This window comes from Taudactylus pleione, unplaced genomic scaffold (genome assembly GCF_031769625.1).
Source record: "Taudactylus pleione unplaced genomic scaffold, aTauple2 ptg000386l, whole genome shotgun sequence".
NCBI classification, from domain to species: domain Eukaryota; kingdom Metazoa; phylum Chordata; class Amphibia; order Anura; family Myobatrachidae; genus Taudactylus; species Taudactylus pleione.
Genome location: NW_028284787.1, coordinates 198,499 through 223,090, shown reverse-complemented (window position 1 = coordinate 223,090; position 24,592 = coordinate 198,499). Strand labels below are relative to the sequence as shown.

Genomic DNA, 24,592 nt, shown 5'->3' with positions numbered 1-24,592 from the left:
GTTTGGTGGTACCCTTTTCCTCCCCTGAAATTCCTCCATATTGCCTAAGCAATAAATTATACATTAAGATTATTTAAAAGGCTTATTTAAGAAAATTGTGCAAATTGACCATACAGAATGCAATGTCACAGTATCAAAATTAGTATTCATTATTTTTCAGTGCAGTAGTTCCCAAACTTTCTTGAATCATGGTGCACTAGAGCAGTGGTTCTCAAACTTGGTCCTCTGGACCGCACAGAGGTCACGTTTTGCAGGTCACCCAGCAGGTGTATTCATTACTCACATATTCATTTGACACATTTTAAAACATCCACAGGTGGTGGAGATTATTTATCTTGTGATTCTGTGAGGAGACCTGGAAAATATGCACTGTTTGGGGTCCTGAGGACCAAGTTTGAGAACCTGTGCACTAGAGTATCAGCATCTTTTTTTTAATCTTTTTTTATGGCACCCCTAGACTCAAAGTTTCTTATTGGGAAATGTATAAAAAATTATAAAATTAAATTGTGTTTATATGTCATTCTTAGGTTCAGTTATGTTGGCGTGGACAGGGCTGAGCTTCTGTTTGTCCACAAATTTTATGACTGGCAGCTCCTAGCTCTGGTTTAGCCTATCACATGGGCCATAAATAATTTGATTTGGTCCTGGATTACTTACTTGTGGCATTCCTGCAAGTGCCCCACGGCATCCCAGGGTATTATAGCACCCACATTGGGATCCACTGTTTTAATGTATTTTTATTATTTATATATTACTACATAATTTTACATAGTGCCATCATATTACAGAGTGCTAAGCAGAGAATATTTGAATCATTCACATCAGTCCCTTCTGTATTGGACCTTCCAGTCAAAATTCTCATTCGATCTATATATGGGTTCTAACTCTAGAGCCTCTGTTGCTCACATAATAACCAGGTCTCTGTGCAGCTGCTCTTGGTGACAATAATAATGGTGGTAATGGGACCCTGAAGCCTTCCGACAGTCAGACATTCAGGTCTAATCCTCCTCAAGATAGCACAAAAGCAATCCTGCTTCCAGTGTCCAGGGCCGGCACAAAAGAAGAGGAGAAGGGGGTAATGGACTTGAGCATGGGATGCTTCTGCACATTCGGGCAGGTTCTGGTGACGACATGTGAGGCGGAGGGCCCCTGAGTGGCGGCGGCCCATCAGAAGCTTGGGGCACCGGAACATCTGTCCCCTTGCACATAAGTAAAATGCAAAGTACAGGATGGGAGAATGATGGAGGCTGCTAGGAAGCGATTAGACAATCACTCTCCTGCGTGCCTCCATTGTCACAAAGCAGATAACATCATCTGAAGATGGTGCTACCAATTGGGCCAAGCTCTGGAAAGCTAAGACTTTCAGAGATTGGTAAATAGGGACCGACCGTAGTCCCCATCGAGAATAGTGGGGACTACAGTCTACAGTGCCTGCTAGCCGAATGCAGGAGAGGTAGCTAACGTCTTAAATAGTCCCTTTACTAAAATCATATGAAAACTGCTGTTTCTGCATGATTTTAAGGAAACAAGGGTCAGACATTAATAGTGACTACTATGCAGATGTCCTGTAAACTCATTTGGGTGGAGCCATGAGGAAGAAGAGACCACATTTGCTGAAGAAACAGTGGTTTTTGCTCCAAGACAATGCCCGACCACATGTTGCTGCTGTTGCATTGGCAGCACTGACTGAAATTAATAGGACAGCACTGGAACACCCTCCATATAGCCCGGACTTAGCGCCCTGTGATTTCTGGGCATTCCCAACCCTGAAAAAACAACTGTGCAGAAAGAAGTTCTCATCAGATGATGAAGTGAAAAGTGCAACAGTTTCAACATTACTGCACGTCTTTGAATCATTGTTGAAATGCTGCATTGAATGTGAAGGACGCTACTTTGAAAAAGAAAAATGTTCAGATCCCGTGGAGTCATCTGATTCTGAATAAAAAAAAAATCAGCCTCATTACTTCATCAGCCCTCATATTTAAAGTTTCGCTTTGTGAGTGTGAAATTAATATATTTAGAAACAATGCATAACAACATGCTTATTATATGACATTAATCATTTTTTATGAAGGTGTGACTTTGTTTAGGGTGACTCGGAAGAATAAGCTAGAAAAGCACAGCATTCATAAGAGCTGAGGCGCTACTATACAAGGAAGAGGAGGAAAAATGCTCCGTCCTGTTTTCCAGCTGGAAAAGCAGCTCCAGTCACTGTCATGTAACATTACTCTGTCTCACTTTTCAACAGACTGCTGCTCCTTTTCTCTCTATCTCATAATCCCCTTATCTCTTCCCTGAGACTGTCATTCTTCTCCATGTGTGATAATCTTCTCAAAATATAAATGCTGTGTGTGTGGCTTATTGTTCTCATTGCGAAGAGTGTACAGTATATCTTCATAAGGAGTTTGACCAGGTTTTGGTCTCCCAAACATACTGTATGATAGACAGAAAAAGGAAAAAATATTCTAAATTTAAAACATTTAAAATGCCTTTAAGTATGTTACTGTAGACTAAACTATATTCAATTGTAGGAAAATTGGCATTCCAAATGTAAGAATATAGAATGTAAGCTTGCGAGCAGGACCCTCCTACCTAGTTATCTACCTGGGATACAGTCAATATCCTGGCACATGGGATGCTGGCACTTAGAATACCAGCGCCGGAAACCAGACACCTGTCAAAATACCAGCGTCGGCATCCCCAAGGTAAGTAAGGGGGGTAGGTAAGGGAGGGGGTTAGCGTTAGGCACTAAAGGGGAAGGTTAGGTTTAGGGTTTGGGGAGGGGGAGGTTAGGTTTAGGCACCAGGGAGGGTCAGGTTAGGGGCAGGGGGAGGGTTAGGATACCTACCGACAGGTGTCGGACTGTATCCTAACCCTGTCGGGATGGCGGCGTCAGGATTTTGACCGCGGGATCCCGAGCACCGGCTTACCGTACCCATTCCATCTGTCTGTTATTACCCAGCCTTGTTTTGTTATTGTTTTGTTCCCAATGGTAAAGCACAAGGAATTTGGTAAAGCACAATAAATATGCTGGCACTATGTAAGTAAATGTTAATAATAAACAGTAATAAGATTAATAAAAAAATAAATCAGGCATGTCCTATGAAAACAGTATGTCACAGTCCAGCTATCACTGCACTCCATGCTCTGTTGCTGAAATACTTTGGGAAGTGTCTGAGAAGTTAATTATTTTGTAGTACTCATTCTGCAAACATGAAAATATTCACAGTTCTACAGTATATAGAGCCCATTAACTGAATATGGATGTTATTTGTACATTTGAATTTTGGTGTTTGTGCATGACAAATAAGCTAACCTTAATTGGAAAGAACATTAATTTTGCCCCAGTGACCTATAATCATTTTAATTATACATTAAATTGAGGTTAGTACAGCCTGCTAGAGAAGGTGATGAGTTTTAATTGAATGCTGCAGTGAATGGACAGCCTCTAATGACCCATTTGTTCCTAAAACTCCTTTTCTGACAGTGAAATATAATCTAGCCTTGGTGTGTATTTATGTAGCAGTGATTACAACCTTTGGTTCTGCAGCTGTGTTTGACCAATGGAAACTTGGCAGAGTCTACATTTGATGTTATAAAATCAAATCTTTTTACTTGACAGGATGTTACTATTTATGCAGGGCAGGTTGGACAATTGGAATAAAGGCGATACATCGTCAGACCCATCACAAAATCAATTCATCATAACCTAATGCCCAAATTAACAAAATAATAGCAAACACAAAATATATTATATAAGGTTTGTCATACCCCCAAACTGTCCCGATTTTGGGGGGACAATCCCACTTTACGCGTTACTGCAGCTGGGAACTGTGACAGGACGCGCGTTTAACCTACGTCAGGTAAACAGGTGATAAAGCCTGAAGTAGGTTAAAAGCGCGTCCTGTCACGGTTCCCAGCTGCAGAAGGGAACTACAAACGGCAGATCCAGGAGTCAGCAATCTGGAATCGGTATGAAATACCACCGGCTGCATGGCCGGCGGTTCGATTCCCGGCAGCGCCTGGCCGACAAAAGTAGAGTTCCCGGCAGTGGAAGCTCGACAGCGCTGGAAATCCCGATCGTCGCTAAGGTAAATATAAACTAACCTAACCACCTAACCCTAACCCTCCTTAGGGGTGCCTAACCCTAACCTCCCCCCAAGTGCCTAACCCTAACCCCCCCATTCCCCGCTGCCTAAACCTAAGTCTCCTGGGGGGGGTGCCTAACCCTAAATCCCCCCCGGGGGTGCCTAACCCTATCCCTCCCTCCCCCTAGCCCAACCCTAACCCTCCCAGGGGGTGCCTAACCCTAACTCCCCCCCGGGTGCCCTAAACCTAACCCTCCCCCCCTGCGGCTGTCCGCTCCCGGCATCGGGGAAATGACAGGCGTCTAGATATAGACAGTTCACCCTTGCCGGGATATGACAGTCGGGAAGCCGGCTGTCGTTATTAAGGCAGCTGGTTTCCCGATTGTATACCAGCAATCCAGTTATCTAGTGATGTCCCAGGTATTTTCTCTCCGGTGTGCAGTGACCTTTCCCGGTGGCGCATTCGGCCCCTACTATGCCTCCAGCAACAGGGACTGTCTAACACCGCAAACGGGTTAGTGTCTCCAACACTAACTGTTGTTTCTATAGGCGCCGTTCAGGGGACCCTCTCTCATCTCTGGTCTGCTCATTGATGACCCTAGACAGCAGAAGGGTCCGGGATTCAGGTGCCGTACTTTAATCTCATCTTTTTCTATCTATATATCCTGGATTTATATCAATTCCTGTGCTATGGTGATGTTTAATATGTTACAGTATGAGTGACAAATGCTACTTTACTCAACATTAGCGAATTGTTTACACTATTTAGACCTAGGATGTTATCCAATCTATTTATGTATACTTATGTTTTAATGTAGTAATTTTGTGTTTCATAACACCTCTTTGTATCAGTATTGCACTAATAATGTGAGGAATCAATCAGTATATTGGGTATGCAGTCGGGAAGCCGGCGGACTTAATCCCGACAGCTGGCTTCCCGACTGCATAATCCCGCCGAGGATTAAATGACCGGCGTCTACATCTAGACGCCTGTCATTTTACCGATGCTGGGAGACCGGCGCCCGGCATCCTGATCGAAGTAATGCTGGGCGCCGCTGCGGACAGCCACGTGGGGGGGAGGGTTAGGTTTAGGGCTCCCGGGGGGGATTTAGGGTTAGGCACACCCCCTGGGATGTTAGGGTTAGGTTAGGGGGAGGGAGGGTTAGGGTTAGGCACCCCAGGTGGGATTTAGTGTTAGGCACCCCCCCGGGGGATTTAGGTTTAGGCAGCGGGGAAGGGGGGTTAGGTTTAGGCACTTAGAGGGGGGATTAGGTTTAGGCACTGGGGGGGGAAGGTTAGGGTTAGGCACCCTAAAGAAGCGTTGGGTGAATAGGTTAGTGAATACTTCCCTTGAGACGATCGGATTTTCATCCTGTTTGACAGCCGATGTCGGGATTTGAACCGCAGGCCGTGGGTCCAGCGGTAAATCATACCGATTCCGTATATTGACATTAACAACCAATTTATTGGAATATTGCTTTTTTGTATGTCTCTTCTGAATATATGATTAATACACTAGCATGATTTAATGCAACATATTCTAATCAATATATTTGTCCACTCTAATAACAGTACACACTGTGATTAAGAGCATAGGCTACTTGATGTCTGAGGAGAGACACTTAGGGCCATATTCAATATGTTATCGCGTCATTTTCGCCTATTTCCTATATCCTCATATTCAATTACATTGACTTTTTGCCGGTGCGAAAAGTCAATGTTAAAAATTGGGGATAATTTTTCGCCAGCCTTTTGCTGGCGAAAAAAAGTGCAGAATTGTGGTTTAGGGGTGCAGGCTTAACAAAAATACCCTCACCCTTGGGAATGTCCCCTTAAAACGATCTGTGTCAAAAAAAGTTTTAAAAAAATATGGACACCCCTAAAAAATTAGTTACATTTTGGGGTTAAAAAAAATAAATATGGGGAACAAATTTTTAACTAATGAAATAAATTCAGGGGGGGTTCCCAAGTATGCGGCAGGTGTCTTGAAGAATGCGGGTGGTAGCGGCAGGTGCATTTTTGAAGGATTTTAAAAATGCACCTTAGGGACCCATTTTCATGTACCCCAAATTTGATGCACCTTGTGTTCTTCTTCACCCCTTCTTTCCTCTCGGGAAAAAACATCTGCCGCAGCTATTTAAAAACCATACTTACCTTTCGCAGGCCAAAATGGGGGTACCCATAATGATCCCCCATGTCAGGACATTATTAGGGGGGTCCCTGGATGCTTTCCTGAAAATTCCCGAATTTTTTCCAATACCTTTCCGGCGGGTCCCGTTTTCGCAGCTTTCAAATTGAATACAGGGATAAAGTGGGGGCGCGCCCGATACTTTATCCCCATCAAACCTCCGATATGGAGCGAAAAGTCCAGCACGGACTTTTCGCTCACATATTGTATACCCCCCTAAGTGTACACCAGAAGAGATAATTGCTGACGATCAGGTTGGATATTAAACATGAGAGGTTGGATATCCACTGTAATCTGAATTAGTTTATAAATTTGTTTGATTATTTACTTATTGTTTGGGATCTATATCTAATCTAGCGTTTTTCACACATTGAAGTGATATATTCCTACCAGTAATTTTCACCATCTTGAGAATTATTTATCTAATATTTGCTCTATATATTTACATATTTTTTGAATAATATATTTGTTTGAATGTTTTTTGTATTTGTACTTGTTATTTCAGGGATGACTCCATCATATTGATCATAAGGGGTAAATTTACTAAAGTGAGAGTTTTTAGAAGAGAGTTTTAAAAGTGATGTTGCCCATAGCAACCAATCAGATTCTACTTAACATTTAACTAGCACCTTGTAGAAGATAATAGCTAGAATGTGATTGGTTGCTATGAACAACATCACTTTTAAAAATCTCTTCTAAAAACTCTCACTTTAGTAAATTTACCCCTAAGAGTCATTATATCCCTTCTTTTTAACGGGAAGAACCATTAAAAGTTACTTTTTAAGTTTATTCTATATAACATACAATCATTATTCAAAAGTGTGCCCCACAAAGAAATCTCTTGCTCTCAATTAGCCTAGGCTAATTACCATGTTTAAAGTACTTGTTATTTGATCTCTAGGAGCACCTCCAGCGATTATTTATATATCCTATAAATTTGATTATCATTGAAACTTGTTTTCATTTATTGCTGGTTTATATATATTTAATTATCTGACCCCCTGTTTTTGTAATCCTGTGCAGGAAAATATACACCTATTTAACCACTTGCCAGGTGTGGTCGCATTAGATGCAACCACACCATGCTGGGCTTTCCGTGACATGGTTGCATCTGATGCAACCAGTCAGTAATGCCCAGTGGGAGGGTGGCGGAAGTTAATCTTCCAACAGCCGCCAATCTCAGAGGGACATCCTGGTCCCTCTGCACCAGCGGCTCTGCTCCTATTGTGTCCCAATCACTGCTGGCCACAGTGGTCGGGCAGTCCAGCTATACCCCCACCCAGCAGCTGAAGAGCAGCTGCAGCTCACGGTAACTGCACCCAATGCACAATTTGACTATTAATGATCCTCCTACATGAACTGAGACTTTTTATGATTATATCATTGGGTGGTTATTCATTTTTATTTCGATTTTACATACCTGAATGCAGCAATAAATGAAATTCTTTTTAACCAAGCCATATATGTAGTTATATATTTATGTGTTTAATTAATGTGTTTTATTGCTAGAATGCACTGCTTACTTTTAGACATAAATATTTAATTAGACAACAGTATAAAGTTATTATATAATGATTTCTGTTTAACATCATTTTTAATATTTTCGGTCACTAATAAGCAATGTTCATCTATTTATCTGTACAATCTATTTAAAAGTTTAACATGCATTTCAGTATGATTAATGCGTTTCAATAAGGAAATGGAGGCGAGATGGACAGATTCCTATTCTATAAGGGTGAAAGTACATTGTAGATCAGTCTCCAATTTGAGCTGGGCAGAAGACTAACCTGTCGAGCCCGGGAGCGACAATAAACAATACCAGTAAGATATGGCACCACAAGAGGAAGATTTGGACAGTCTACCCAAACAGGGGTGTCCGAAACATATTAGGATCAATATTTATTCGATCAACTCAATCTTTAAGTTGAAGAAAATAAAACCAAAATCCCCTAGAGACTCGATACCCAGGCATATCCAGTAGGAAATATTAATATGAGGCAATGATCTAATGCTTGAAGGGAAACAGTCCTGGTAAGAAGGATAAAACCAAAATGGGTCAGGAGCTTAAAATCCCAAACTTTTAAGGTGTCGAGAACAGCTGTAGGGAATGATTAGAGTTGGGGTCGGATCTGCTGGGGTAACCAAAGGAGATCAGGAAGAGGGCAACCTTGGCGGAGGGCATGTTCTAGGTCCACCCAAGGCTTAGAATGAGGGGGGAGGAACCAGTCACATAGTTGGGAGAGCAGGGTTGCCTCATGGTACCTCAGGTAAGGAAGGGTGAGACCACCCTGTGTTTACAGCGGTTCATACAGCTATAGGCCATTCTAGGGGCCTTATGTTTCCACACATAGGAAAGCATCGATCACCTCATCTGATGTAAAAATTTATCGGAATTACATAAGGAATAGCACAAAATAGGTACATCCAGGTGGCCTAATCAGGAGATCTCATATTTCCAGTTCGAAATTTTTAAGCATCCCTAGATTTAAAACATCTAAGGTTCACAACAGCACAAAAAAAGTAAAGACTGCAAGTACAGGGGGAAAAATAAAAACAATTATACTAGGCAAAAATAAAACTATTCCAGTATCTGTTTTCATCTTAAACAATAGAGGCCTAAAGCATCTTTTCATCCCATGCCCTACGAAGCAAATAATTCTATATTTATTTCCTCAAGCATTTGACAGACTAGTGTCATCACTTAATTCTGTTGGTCTATTTATACCATATTTCCCTTTCTTCTTTGCCTTGCGGGGGAACAATGCACATGTATGACTGTAATGATGATAGGCAGATGCTGGAGTTACTGCCTTTTAAATCTAACTGACATACTTTCTCATCAATAGAAAAAATACTTTGATCAGCTGCATCCTATTTATTGTTTTACTAAAAAAAAATGCAGTGTCACTAAAGGTGGCTACTGTTCTTAGTTACAGGAACAGATTCACTTTTAGGGAGATTTATCCTTGGATATTAGAATTGCTGCACTTAATTATACAGTATAATTATATAGACTTATGATGGGTACACACTGGGCGATATTACTGAGCGACTGCACGATTACGACATCGTAATTGTTCAATCGCTCAGTAATCGTGCACAAATCGTGCACTTTTATGTCGGAAACGACCAGCGATGCGCACTCCCGCTGGTCGTTTCCGACATTGTCCATCGCCTGAACATGCAGCACAATCTGACGACCTCGTCAGGTTGCTGCATGTTGGGGCATGGGGGAGAGAGCCCGGCGCTGAACGATATCGTTAATGATATCGTTCAGCGGCTGTGCTCAATGTCATAAACGACATTGAGCACAGCCTGCCGGGGACACACTACACGATATCACTCAGGGAGCATATCGTGTAATGTGTACGCACCTTAAGCGCACAAAACTGTATTTATTAATGTACTGTATATTATGTGCAAGATACTGTGCCTTACACTCCTCCTAGAAGCACAGGTAGAAAATTATGGAGAAGAAATAAGTACAGTAGCACATCTTCAGCTTAGTGAAATCTGTTGTGCTATGTAACTTATTTTCAAGATTTGGTAATGGTACACGAGACAAATCATATACTCCTAGATGTACTCACCTGATTCTTGTTGATCATATTGAAGGTACACAGGGTCAATTTTGAAGGCACCAATTAAGTCTGATCTCTTTTTTACCCTGCATTATTAGAAAACAAGCAAGTTAGTAGAGAATAATTCATCATAATTAATAAATAAATAAATTAAAATTTGAGTCATACAGTAAATAAAAACTAAGTAACATTTCTGAAATAGCATAATGTAGATAGATTAAGGCATGGAACTCCAGTATGTAAAGTTCAAACACATAAATGTTTATTTAAACATGTTTCAGGCCACACAGTGTCCTTTATCAGCACAGCTATATATACACAGCATGCTTCTACATATACCATATACATGTATTATGAGGTGGAGCTCTTAAAATTCTATCTAACAATTTGCAAATGCATCTGCCCTAATACTCCAGAGGGGGTAAAACAAATGTTTATTGATTTAGAGAAAATAGAGGAATGGGCTACAAGGGAGGAATCTACTAAAGGTTAATTTTTCACCTTTTTTTAAGTAATCAAAATAGCTGGAAACCACCCAAAAAATAAAATAAAAAAGGGATTCATTGTCCCAACTGTAATATTTAACCAGTGATTTTTTTTAAATTCATCAGATTTTCCAATAATAATAATAATAATAATAATAATAATAATAATAATAATAAATATATATTACTTATAATGTATACAAAAAGTAACTTGGAACTGCCCAGTAGCATTAACTGTTTTGTTTCCTCATATCAATAGAGATGCTGAAATGTTCAATTTATATCTATTGGATGTGGGGTTAGGACAGACACTCCTCTTCTAAGTACAAGCAGTCATTGGGGGGATTTACCAAGGCTTGGAGAGAGATAAAGTACCAGCCAATCAGATCCTAACTGCAATTTTTCAAACACTGCCTGTAAAATAACAGTTAAGCTGGGTACACACTGGGTGATATTCAATAGAATGGCTGATATATTGTGAGCATGTCAGTGGGTGTATACCTCCCATATGTCTGTGAATGACAACGAGGGGTGGGTCCTCTGAGGCTAAAAAGAAGCGAAGTACTCGAACATCACTTTTCAAGCATGGTCATTAATATTGAGTTGATATTCCCTTTGTTGCTATAAAAGCCTCCACTCTTCTGGTAAGGCTACCCACTAGACTTGGAACATTGCTGTAGGGATTAGCATCTAATCAGCCACAAGAGCATAAGTGAGTAATGATACTACTTTTCTGTGATAAAACCTGGCATACTGTGGCACTTCAATTCCCAGAGGTGTTCAATGGAAAGGGCTATTTGCAAGCCAGTCAAGTTCTTCCGTATCAAACTTGGCAACCAATTTTTTGATGGACCTCACTTTATACAAGGGTACAATTTCATGCTAAAGCAGTAAAGGGTCTTCCCCAAGCTGTTGCCTCAATGTTGGTAGCACACATTTCTCTACAAAGTTATTGTATGCTAGAGCATTAAAATTTCCTTTCACGGGAACTAATGGGCCCAGACTAAACCATGAAAAGTAGCCCCAGGGCATTATTCCTTCTAAACTATACTTTATATTTGGCAGTATGCATTTTGGGAGGAAGTGTTCTCCAGACATGTGCCAATCCCAGATTCAATTGTCAGATGGTGAAGCAAGAAACAACACTCCAGAAAATAAGTTTTCTCTGCTCCAATGAGTCCAATGGAATAAAACCATTCCAGCTGGCAATTAGAATTGTGCATGAGGATCAGATGCTTGTGTGCAGTTGCTTGGCCATAAAATTCTGGTCTATGAAGCTCCAGACAAACAGTCCTTGTGCTGACGTTCCTTCCAGAAGCAGTTTGTGTTGCATCCAAGGACAGGTGATTTGTACATGTATGTACTAGACACTTCAACACTTGGCAATCCCATTCTATGAGCTTGTGTAGCATATTGCTTCATGACTGAGCTGTTCCACGTCAGAATAATAGCTCTTACAATTGACCAAGTGAAATTTGGGAATCTCCTGTACATTCAGGGAGAGTAAGCAAGTATGGTCCATATGTAATATATGTAGGGATGTGCACCTACCCCCGTGTTTTGGTTTTGGATCTGTATCTCCTTGTGTTTTGGATCTGGATTTGGTTTTGCCAAAACCACCCCTTGTGTGTTTTGGTTTTGGTTCTGTATTTTTTTTTTAAATTGATGAAAACAGCAAAAATCACATAATTTGTTGTTTTTTTTTTATTTGTTCCTACAGTATTATTAATCTCAATAACATTAATTTCCACTCATTTCCAGTCAATTTTGACCACCTCACAGCTCACAATATTGTTTTCATCTGGTTTAGGCCCAAAATTGCACCAAGCTAGCTGGCTGACTAAGCTAAGCGGCAGCAGTGGGCGGCACAAATACATGGCAGTTCAACTTCCAACATGGCTCATAAGGAAACATATGTTTTCATTAATCAAGAGGCCTGAAGGAGTTCGAGTATGTATGTAGTTGAAGGCAGGGACAGGAAGGGTTGATTGGTAGTAAATTTAATTTAATTTTTTGATTCTGAAGCAAATTTATGAGGGATGAGGGCAAAACATGGGTGAACAATATGTCCCATGTTTTACCCACAAAATGAACTTGATGGTTCAGAATATTTTTTATAAATTAAAGGGGCATGCAGGAGATGCTGTTTATGGCCATAAACATTTCTGGACATTTTTGGCATTCAGCAACTGCATGTGAAAGATTGCAGCAGCAGTGGCAGTTCAACTTCCAACATGGCACATTAGGAAACAAATGTTTTTATTATTCAAGAAACCTGAAAGAGTTTGAGTATGTATGTAGTTGAAGGCAGGGAAATGAAGATCTAATTAGTAGTAAATTTAATAGATTTTTTTTATTCCGAAGCAAATTTATGAGGGAGAAGGGGAGGCATTTTGAAAAAAAATATTTTACTCCTTCACATCAGTCCTTGCCCCAGAAGAATCCTTGAGAACTATGCCTGCTGCTGGGAGTGGATTTTCATCCCAGAAGGGGACCAGGAAGACTACTAGTAGTACTTTAAAAAACAACTGACTGTTAAACAATCCTTTGCAAGGGGGAACAAGTATGACAGCAGTCACCCAGTTGCATAGCGGATCACTGATGCCATAACATCTATGCTGGTATTAGATGTGTGTCCAATATCCGCCAATAATTGAGTGGGTTTTAGACAGTTAATTGAGATCCTGTGTGCCCGCTAGCAAATCCCATCAAGATTCCACTTCACTAAAAAAGCAATTCCCAACCTGTACAGGGACATTAAAAAAAAACATAATTAGTGGCCTCCAAAATGCCATTGTACCCACTGTCCACTTAACCACAGAGCTGTTGGTAAGTAAATTGGCAGCTCAAGTGGCACATGATGCAGCCATGGCTAATCCTTTAGTTTCTCCAGCAAGTGCATCTGCCAAAAAAAACCTAAACTTTCCCAAAAGACCCACTGGTGATGCAGATGAGTCAACACAAAACACAAAAACTTTTTGGATGGATGTGCTGCAGATGACGTAACAGGGAGGAGATTCCTAGATGGTTAAGGTTAATACCTCTACTTACTCTGGCTTTACAAAGGGTACAGATGACTTGACAACTGTTGTCCGGATTTGGGTAGAAATAATTCCACACATAAGAAGTGGATTTTTTTTGTCGCGTGCCCAGGCATGACAATGGGATTTTCCTTATCATGGGCAATAACTGTTTCTTCCAAGGGTGCCTGATTTACACAAACAACATCCTCATCAACAACATCCTTATTAGCATCAGATACACAAATATTCCGCTCATCCTGGTGCACTTCCACTGAAGCATCCTAGATTTCTATGATAGCATGTTCATTTGTTCTTACATCATCATAAGAGACAGAACCACCAGTCATAAATAAAGGCCAACGCCATAGGCTTTCCTTGCCACTTCATGTGGTGAAACTGGCATATTGCCAATTCTGTATCTTTCTGCAGCTAACTCTCCTTTTCATGTTTTTTTCTTTACCACTGTAAAAAACTGGTTCTTGATTTTAGATGCCCTGACTTAAGTCCGGTATGCCCTTGGGCATCTGCTTTAGTAGATGATGTAGATGGATTAGTATCATCATGACTGGTGGTACTGGCAGCAGCTCCAGCACTAGTATGTGTTTCCTGCTCACATCTCAACTGATCATTCTTCATATCAACAAACATGAAAGAAGTGCGGTACAGCACACACATCTATTTGTACCAATTTTAAATATTACACTGTAGTATCAATGACCTACAGTGTCACAACATTTTTTATTAATAAGAAAAAAAATAACATACTGTGCTGCCACTTATTGTCATAAGATGTTTTTATGAATAAGAAAAGAATAACACACTGCACTGCCACTTAGTGTCACAAGACTATTTATGAATAAGAATAACACACTGCGATACCACTTAGTGTCACAAGATTTTTTATGAATAAGAAAAGAATAACACACTGCTCTACCACTTACTGTCACAAGATTATTTATGAATAAGAATAAGACACCTCGATACTACTTAGTGTCACAAGATTATTTATGCATAAGAAAAGAATAACACACTGCACTACCACTTACAGTGATGTCATTATGTTTATATATAATGCATGTTATTTAGGACTTTGTTGTGGTCTTGTAGTCGGCGTGTAGACTAATCATTTATTCACGATTGAGGAAATAAGTGAAAAGTTGAATATTAGACTGCGCTACCACTTACTATGTCACAAGATTTTTTATGAATAAGAATAACACACTGCGCTACGTCTTATAGTGTCACAATACGTGGACAATAAACTGCGGTCTGGCCGGCAGTGTCACCAAACAATAATAGCGCAACTAAGTTGCTAACGCACACACACGAAAAAAAAGGACTTTTATTTTTTTTGGACACTGGGGAAGAGCATCCCTGAATGATGCAGCAGCCCCTTGATGAATAACACAGACAGCACCCCTTTTTTATGGACAACAAATCACCTCTGCCGAGTGCGGACAGACCACCTGCAGGGTCACAAATACATGGACGATAAACTGCGGCAATGTCACCGAAAAATAATAGTGCAGTTAAGTTGCTAACGCACACACACAAAAAAAGCACTTTTATTTTTTTGGACACTGGGGAAGAGCGCCCCTGAATGAGGCATCAGCCCCTTGATGAACAACACAGACAGCACCCCTTCTTTATGACACAGCAGCTGCAGCACCCACTGAAGGAAGCCCCCCTTTATATACTGCAGTCTAAGCCCATTTATGCACAACACAGCAGCAGCCTTCAAGCCAAGACCCCGACTGGACACACACACTGAGTGACTGACATTGACTGACTAAACGTCTGCTAGCTTCTCTCTCCACAGCCGGAGTGAAAATGGCGCCAATCGCTGGGACCTTTATATAATCCAAAACGTGCGATAATCCGACAGGAAGAGGATGGCGCGTTTTGCCTCATTTTCGGATCAGAGTCAGGCAGGAAAACTCGAGCCGAACTTGGATCTCACCTCGGAACACGAAGATCGGGTGGATCCGGTACTCGGGGAACCAGACCCGCTCATCTCTAGATATATGTACCATGAACTCTATTTTTTCCTTTTGAAAATGATGCGCATTGGGATCACAGTATAAAACTTGTAATGCGTGTACACCTAACTGCACATAATTCCCATTAGACTATTTATTAGTGCTTAAATAGATGTATGTATTGGGACTAAATTCACAAATATAAACATTATTGATCTTTTAAATATTATTAAAAGTTTGTTACAAATATCAAATTCTAGAACAAATAAACATTAAATTATAAATATATTATATAGTGTAAAAATGTAAATTGTCCAAATGAATGTTTATTGACTCTGTTATTTGTTTAGAATAAGCAAATTCATATTACTATAGGAGTATCATTTTTATAGCTGTCAGTTTTTTACAACATTAAAATAAAGCTATTAACAAAACATATGTAAGACCTCTTATTTTCTTTTATCTGCACAAAACAAAAACTGATTATTTAGACTTTTAGGTTGTCATTCTATTGTTTTGAATTTGGTGATTCTCTTAAATGTTTGTTTATAACCTAATCTTACCTAAACAATACTTCAGTGAATTAAATTAAGCATATTTAAAATGTTTTTAAAATAAATAACGATATCTTGTTCACACAGACTGTTTGCAGAAGGATATTGTTCTAATGAGTCAATACAGGGCTACACACCAGTTACTTTCATTCTCCAGAGGACACACATATCTTGTTTGTTTATACAATACAGATAACAGCTGAAACTCTCCCAGCTCATTGTTACTGTGTCACTGTGAATATGCTTACCTCATGAATCTTGTATTCAGATGATAAAGATCATTAACAAACCTCAAAATCTGTGGACTTGCAAAGAAAGTTGACGTTTCATGGGGTACACCTACTTCACTGGTTTAGGAAACCCCTACAGTATGTCAAATTAACTTGTGCCTAATTTTAAAGGTTGATAGATGTGCCAGAAAATGTACTGGGAGGAATGGTCAAAACATCATATCAAAGTCCAACTTACTACCAGCTGGGACCTATGTATTCTTTATGGCCCCTCAGTTTTTCTCATAAGATACTGCTCAGTATGGCTGATATAGAAAGAGAGATCCGTGAAAAATTACGATTTGCCTCATTCTGAGATGTGAACTTGGCGGGGAGATCCGAGCCAAAACTGAACTGCTCATCTCTACACTAAACTTGCTTCAAGCTGGGTACAAATTATACCATGTGTGTACCCAGCTACGGGACAACACAACGTAAGGATATATGTCACGTACGCCATACACACTCGCCATATATTGTTACACGCTGCTTGTAGCAGTGTGGCGTCGTTCATTACATCGTCCCATCTGATGTGCAGCACAGCAGATGGGACGATGTGATGAACGACTGCCGTGCAGCAGACGCAGTTGGTCATACGCGCTATACGATTCGCAAGATATAACTAGTGTATACTCAGCTTTACTGTGCATTTTGACCTTCAATCACTGCTTTAAAAACTAATTGTAATTTATTAATTGTCCTACTATACATTTACTGTTTTCTAACTTACCAAAACGCAGAACAGTCAAAGTTCACCAGAAGCCATTTATGTGGGTTAAAGTTAAATGAGTCCGCAAACTAAATTGAGAGAAAAAAAGATCTTTGTTAACAGCAGATAAGAATTGAATGGAAGACAGTAGGATCAGAAATCTGTAACTGCAATGATATTTATAATACTATTCTCCTGATTCACAATGTCATATGCCTCATATAACCATAATTCCTGCATAGTACGTGTTATATATATATATATGCACGAGTGTGACTCAGCATAGCAGTAGGCAGAAATAGAACATAATAAAAAGGTAGGTGACTGGGAACCTATTGAATGTTCCCCTGCTGACAGATGCTCTGGATCCAACGTCAACGCTCACTAATTTCCTTTAGTAACCAATGCACATAAAAAAAGAAGAATTAACAGGAAATTGCAACTAGATGAAGCCTGTATTTCTGCTTTTTTATTACATTATCTGGTCTTTTTGTAAATTTTCTGCCACCAGGTTATCAGCAATTGACTATCGTCATTGGATTTCTTATTGACATGAGCCATCCAGACTTATCTGGTAGACTCAGGAAATTAAAGTCCCTAACTACCAAACACACATATTGTAGTTCTTATCTGACAGTATTTCATTGGTGGCTGATGAAACAACCAATCCATAAACTAAAGGGATTTAACACATAGCAGAGGAAATTCATCACAAAAACTGAAGCTACACATAAATTAGCTGTAATAGCTGCCTAGCTCAACATGGTATCCCATGGCTGTAAGAGAAAGCTGTTCTTCTCAAGATGTTCTGATTTCATTCTCCTTGCTTCCAGCATTGAACTAGTGCATTGAGAATATTATGGAACTTTGAATTCTGATGACATTAGCTGAATGATGTGTTCTGCTAAGCCAGTTGTGTTGTGCAAAAGTTGCTCTAGCAATCCAATGGCTCTAGAATTGGCATGTTAGAGCACTGGGGCCAAAGTCTACATTGTTGAAATACAGGAAAGACTTGGCAAAAGTTGACACTGCTTACATGACATGACAGAGAAATAGAAGATGTCACAGAAGTATCTGTGTGTAATTTCTTTTTACTGACTTATGTGCATAGCAACACCCGCCATTCTCATCTCCATCCTGATTTCTCCATGAAGAGCATCATCAGTGCTGTCTTATATTTCTCTGTTACAGAACTCAGAAATCAGACACCTTTGAGAGTCATATACATTTAATATAATGGACATTAAAGGCACAATAAGTGGAAAAAAGCAGAAGCAGGATATTATATTTTGTATAAACAATGGAGAATTGAGAGGTAAACATTATACCATCTCTTATGGATATCACAGTTTTTACAAGCTGTTTAAAAATACATTGGTAATGTCTATCCAAACTAACACTCATAGCCATAGGATCCCATGAAATTCAGCATCCAACCTAGATCATTAACAGTTTAAAAACTACAGAATCATTTTGTTTCTGCCAGAACAAATGTAGATGTAATTAAGCAAAGTGACTGTTGCTAATTTCTGATTGTGTAACCATCCACCATTCTAGTAAAATTTATACTCCAAATAAATAATAATATAAGATATACATTTTGTATATTAACAAGTTTTTTCTAATATGTATGCAGGTGTTGTAGTGCGCTTCTCTGAAACACGTTGCTCTATATAATGTGTAATATATAAATAGGTGTGTATATGGACTCTGAATGCAGCCACAGACACTGGTGGTCTCTCCTTTCCCATCAATTTACATACAATATATTGCTATGGGAGTGTGTCTGATTGGCGCAAAATACAATTTCAATATAAATACAATATGTTATTATATATTAATAATAAAAGATTTATGTCTCTGTTAATAAGGATAAAATAGAATGCAAATGAAATAAAATATACTGTACATATAAACATATAACACATGAATGTGTCATACAGTAATACTAGTAATATGAATATATAATGAGGTACAAATACTGAAAACAGTTAAAATGATAGATGATGGCTTTCCATGCACATGATAACAATGACCGGCTGCACCTCGATGGTGCCATTATGCAGGAATTCAACAATAATTTTGGTCATGTAAGTCATAAATCCTGTGTGAGAATTGTAGCAGGGAAGCGCAGTTCACACTTACCTCAGTGCCAATGGATAAACATGTCCATACCCCTCGAGCAGGACACCACTCATACATAGGCACTGAGGTAGGAGGTGCACACACCTCAACTGTGCTTCATGCAGGATTTATGGCTTATTATTATTATCCTTTATTTATATGGCGCCATAAGTGTTCCGCAATGCCTTATATAGTACATAGAACTAATAAGTGAACAAGAAACAAGTAACTTACAGTAGATTACAGTGCAGAACAAGGACACGATTTATATACATTGCTGCAATAGCGATTAAACACTCACAATAAGCAGCAGGGAGTTGGCAATCACGTGTTAAGTACCCTTATTGGGAGTAAAGAGTCAAAGAAAATGTAAAGAGAAGCACATGAGGGAAGAGTTCCCTGCTCGTGAGAGCTTACATTCTAAAGGGGTGTATGCTTATGGTGCATACACACGGTCAGATGTGTCAGATCAACAATATCGTTGGACGATTTTTCTGGAACGATAACGATGAACGATTTGAATGATTTAAGCAATGATTTGAACAATTTGACCAATGATTTGAATAATTTTGTATTGCAGGGGCCCATAGGAAAATGCAGACATAACTGGGTAAAGGAGAAGATCCAACAGACTTCCGAACAGTGGCTGCGGAAGTCACAACAAAATATGGAATGCCAAACATTCAAAAGCTAGGGCAAATGAGGTGAAGAAAATCCAACTTTATGGTACCATTAACAAATGATCACCAAAAAAAGATCCTAAAAAAATTACGTCTCAAAAAAATCATCATCGGCAAGGGTGGACATTGCACTCAGCCATGCTGAGTGCATGCCACTTGAGGAAGGCCCAGGGAGGTTGGTTGGTGGTGCAGGGGTTCCCGACGCAGAAGGTGGATAAGATTGCTGAGGAGGATTTTGGGAATACGGCGCATGGGGGTGACAACTACTAAAATCCGTGGAAGCACTTTGCACGGGTATGTATGGGGTTAGCTTTGTGGTTTCGACAATCTCATCCACCATACCATGACACACAACCTCATACAAAAGCCTTCTGCAAAGATGCTGGGTATGAGGCTTCATTTTCCTAAATTTTTTGCCCATGTTGAGTCCAAAAACTATAAAATCATCCGAATTTGTGTGCTGAACCTCCTCGGCATGCTTTAAAAATGTATCTGCCCAACCCGGTCCGGAAATTGAGGCATGAGACGGCTTGCTCGCTGACCTCCGCAGGTTCGGATGGTGGTGGTAGTGCCTCCACGATGGTCTCCTCAAGTTCCAATAGCTCACTGGACGGAGCGACAGGATCCACTTCCTCCATACGAAGAAACTAGGAGAGAAACAAATGTTAATTATCTAATAAAATACAGGACTAAAATGGCCAATCATTAGTCCCATGCGGGAAAATTACCGTTGAGAAACCAATGATCGACATTTCAAATGGTGGTTTTATGACTACATCCCAAGTGTAAACTCAAAAATTAGAAATAAACATGCAGTTTATTACAAAATGGTTGATGTACTTACGGAATATGAACATTCACAGGACGATCCTCCTCCACGTCCTCATCCAATGAGCTAATTGACCGATTTTCCAGCTCTTTTGCCAGGACAAAGGACAGTATGTTATAGTACCATAAGGTTGGTTTCTTCACCTCATCTGCCCCTGCTCCTGAACTTTTGGCGTTCACATATTTTGTGTGCTCCCGCATGAACGTTGTCCGGAAGTTGTTGATCTTCTGCTTTACCCAATTTACGTCTGCATCCTTATTCAGGCGCCTGCAATGCACCAGCAGCTTCTGATATGCCTTGTTTTTCAGGCCCCGATCTGAGTACTCTCTTAATTTGACATTCCACAAGCACTCATTGGCTTGGTACAACTTCAGGAATCCTGTCCAGTACTCGCGGTTACCAGCCATGTCTGAAAATTAAAAGATAAAAAAAGAGGCATTAAAAACCAAAACTAAAAAAAAAAGCTTTGAAATCAACATTAACTAATCATTTCATTACATCTAGGCCATAAAAAATACAGCGCCCCTTATGCTGTACCCCCATGATGCTGTGCTCCCGTTATGCTATGCCACTGCTGTACCTGTCCCCATCAAGCAGAGCACCCTTTATAGTATGGCCCCTGTATGCAATGGCCATTTATTCAGTGCCCCAAAATTGGCCCACTTTGTGCAGTGTCCCCTTATACATTGCCCACTTTATGCAGATCCCCCATATATGCTGTGCCCCCTTATGCAGAGCCCCCTTCTGTGTTGTGCCCCCTTATGCAGAGCACCCTTCTGTGCTGTGCCCCCTTATGCAGAGCCCCCTTCTATGCTGTGCCCCCTTATGCAGATCCCCCTTCTGTGCTGTGCCCCCTTATGCAGAGCCCCCTTCTGTGTTTTCCCCCCTTATGCAGAGCCCCCTTCTGTGCTGTGCCCCTTTATGCAGATCCCCCTGCTGTGCTGTGCCCTCTTATGCAGAGCCCCCTTCTGTGTTTTCCCCCTTATGCAGAGCCCCCTTATGTGCTGCACCCCCTTATGCAGATCCCTCTTCTGTGCTGTGCCCCCTTATTCAGAGCCCCCTTCTGTGTTTTTTCCTCCTTATGCAGAGCCCCATTCTGTGCTGTGCCTCCCTCCCACTGAGGCAATCAATGGTCTGGGGCACCACTGTTGGTCCCCAGACCCCTGATAGCCTCAGCTATGCACCACTCCCTGCTGGGCCCCCACCACTGGTGGCTCCCAGACCCCTGATTGCCTCAGATGTGCGCCCCCCCGCTGGGCGGCCCCCGCCGCTGTACCCTGTTGGACCCCTAAGCAGTGTAGACAACATTGGTGGCCAGCGGTGGCTGAAATTTTTTTTTTACCTTTTTACAAGTGCAAACAAGTGCCTGCGGAGCTGCAATGTCTTCCTCCTCTCAGCGTCGCGTCAAAGACAAAATGGAGGCAGGGAGTAGCTACCTTAGCCAAAAATCGTTCATCGTCAAATCGTTTGATCGTTCAACGTGAACGATTTCAATGATAAAACAATTATTAACAGTTATTATTATTAACAGTTGCTTATATAGCGCAGCATATTCCGTTGCGCTTTACAATTGGAAACATTTATAGAACAAAACAGGGTAATAACAGACAGACATAGAGGTAAGAGGGCCCTGCTTGCAAGCTTACAATCTACGATATCGGACTGCAAGCACAGACGATGTCAGATATCGTTATCTGACATGAGGGAACGCGCATCGTTCATCGTTGCAGGCCCACATGTCAGATTTTCTTTCAGATATGAACGATTTCTAAAATCGTTATCGTTCAGATCTGAAAGAAAATCTGTGTGTACGCAGCATTACATGACAAAATTATTGGTGAATTTCTGCATAACAGCTCCATAGGGGTGCAGCCGGTCATTATTATCATGTTCATGGAAACCCATTTTTTATCATTTTAATTGTTTTCACTGTTTGTACCTCATTGTATATTCATATCACTAGTTTTACTGTATGACACATTTGTGTGTTATTATATGTCTATATAATATATATATATATATATATAATTTCATTTGCATTTCTATTTTATCCTTATTAACAGAGAAATAAATTCTTTATCATTAATATATAATAACATCGTATTTATATTCAAACTGTATTTTGCGCCAATCAGAGACACTTCCATGTTCATGCAAACCATATATATATAAAACAAGTGATTACTATTCTACTTCAAACAGTGGCAGAGATTATTGACAATAAAGAAATGTTTTCCCTTTGTAACATATGCAACTGTAGCCCAAATAACTCAGCTATCTGTTTGTTTACTAGAACATTGTCTGCAGAGTGTATTTATTGTGACCCTTCTTGACACTGAATATCACATTTTTTAGTCTGACACAAAAACCATCTTGTAACATTCAGGGTACATAGATGTCAATGTTTGAGTAAAATGTGAAGAGACATGTAGCTGCATGGCAGGGAAATGTATGCAGACATAGGGCAAAGCCCCTACCCATGGAACTTCACCAGGCCATACTGTATATCACCACCATAATACACAGTCTCAACACACAAGTTACAGTAAGAACATTTAGACAGTCCCTCGTTCAGTGCCCAATCTGTCTACTAATCTTTCCTTCCCAAGTGCCCCTTATGTATAGATCAGTATTAAGTTGTCACTTAGTGCCTGATTCAGAGATGGATGCAGTGCCGATGTTTACACAGTAGAGCGATTATCGATGATCTGCGCTTTCATCTGAATTACACTACGTATATGTGAAGTTTCATTTTGTACGCAGTTGTTTGGGTTTAGGAAGCCATCTGTGGGCGTCTCAATACAAATCCTAGCGGCTACAACATTTACATATTTTGGCACAACTGCTGCATAATTCACAGCTGATGCGGCATTAGCGTACATCTCTGAATCAGGACTTAGCTCTAAAATGTATTATTAGCTCAAAGGCATAAATTCAGAGCCATTTAATAAATGGGTATATATGGTTCCTACATTAACCTTCCTAATAACAGGGTCTGCATAAGGAAGCCCCTACACAGGTTCACGCAGCACCCAGAAGTCCTAGGAAGCTTACTCAAAGAGCGTTAACGTGAAAGTGAAGATCAAGGTATTGAATAATCTACAGCTGCAGACAATTTGCTAATTGCTGTTGATGAATACAGTATGGAATTGATCAAGTCTTACTAAGAAAGGGGTCAGGGGATTTAATCTACTGACGTTTTGAGACTAGTTCACAGAAGTATTAATTAGCCACAGCAACAGGAGCTTCTTTTGAAACATATTTGCCTGAAGATTGTACTGATTGCTACGGTGTGCTTTCTTTAGAATGCAATAACTTCCCCATCATATTCTGGCATAAAAGTGTGCTCTCTTCAAGTCGCACTCCACATGGCCTCCTATCTGAATGATTCTGCTTCTCAACTACTATTAGCGCCATGCCTGCGACACTCTCATATGACGCTTAGAAGACCGACCATCTCCGTGTGTTCACTTAGCAACCTCCGTTTCTACCCAGGAGCGCCCGATACTTTTTCTAAACATTTCTGAGACCTTGTGTTTCTCATCTGATATGTTGTCATGTTGATGTACATCTGATAAATGTGATTTACTGTTATATTTCATATTAAATCTCCCACTTATTTACATCAATATTTTAGATGCTATTTTCAATGAAGTGTGCATTATATTCCTCTATATGTTTTACTTCTGTTTCAGGGTTATACATTTTAAAGCATTATAGATCATTGTAAACAGTTTTATGATTTTATTTAAAAAAAATCTTGCACAAACTTTATTGATCTATGACCTAAATATCTCATTGCAGAAAATGAACTGATCCTTTGTTCTTTATTTGCACTTACCTCCACGCCTTTCATAAGGTATCTGAATTCTGGACAAATAAAGGCACTTCCTGCATAAGCTGCATCAACATGTAGCCATATGTCTTCTGCTTTACCTAAAGAATATAAACTGTAATTACACTATCACTGTACTTTGACAGAGTGAGATTGTGAGAATATCAAAGTTAATAAAAAAATGATTGATGGGAAACTGACACCCCACATAATACTGCTCAGTGTTTCAACAATAACATCCTAGTGTT

At 40.1% G+C, this 24,592-nt stretch overlaps 1 protein-coding gene across 1 annotated transcript in view; it reads right to left on the bottom strand.

Annotated features, from left to right (window-relative positions):
- The window catches only part of DDC (dopa decarboxylase), a 270,084-nt gene that overhangs the window by 71,587 nt on the left and 173,905 nt on the right, over positions 1-24,592 (bottom strand). The window contains exons 8-10 of the mRNA XM_088445615.1: positions 24,351-24,445; positions 16,898-16,965; positions 9,867-9,943 (exon numbers count right to left, since the gene is read on the bottom strand). Of these exons, the coding sequence (XP_088301741.1) occupies positions 9,867-9,943; positions 16,898-16,965; positions 24,351-24,445 (240 nt within the window). The remainder of the gene's footprint in view (positions 1-9,866; positions 9,944-16,897; positions 16,966-24,350; positions 24,446-24,592) is intronic.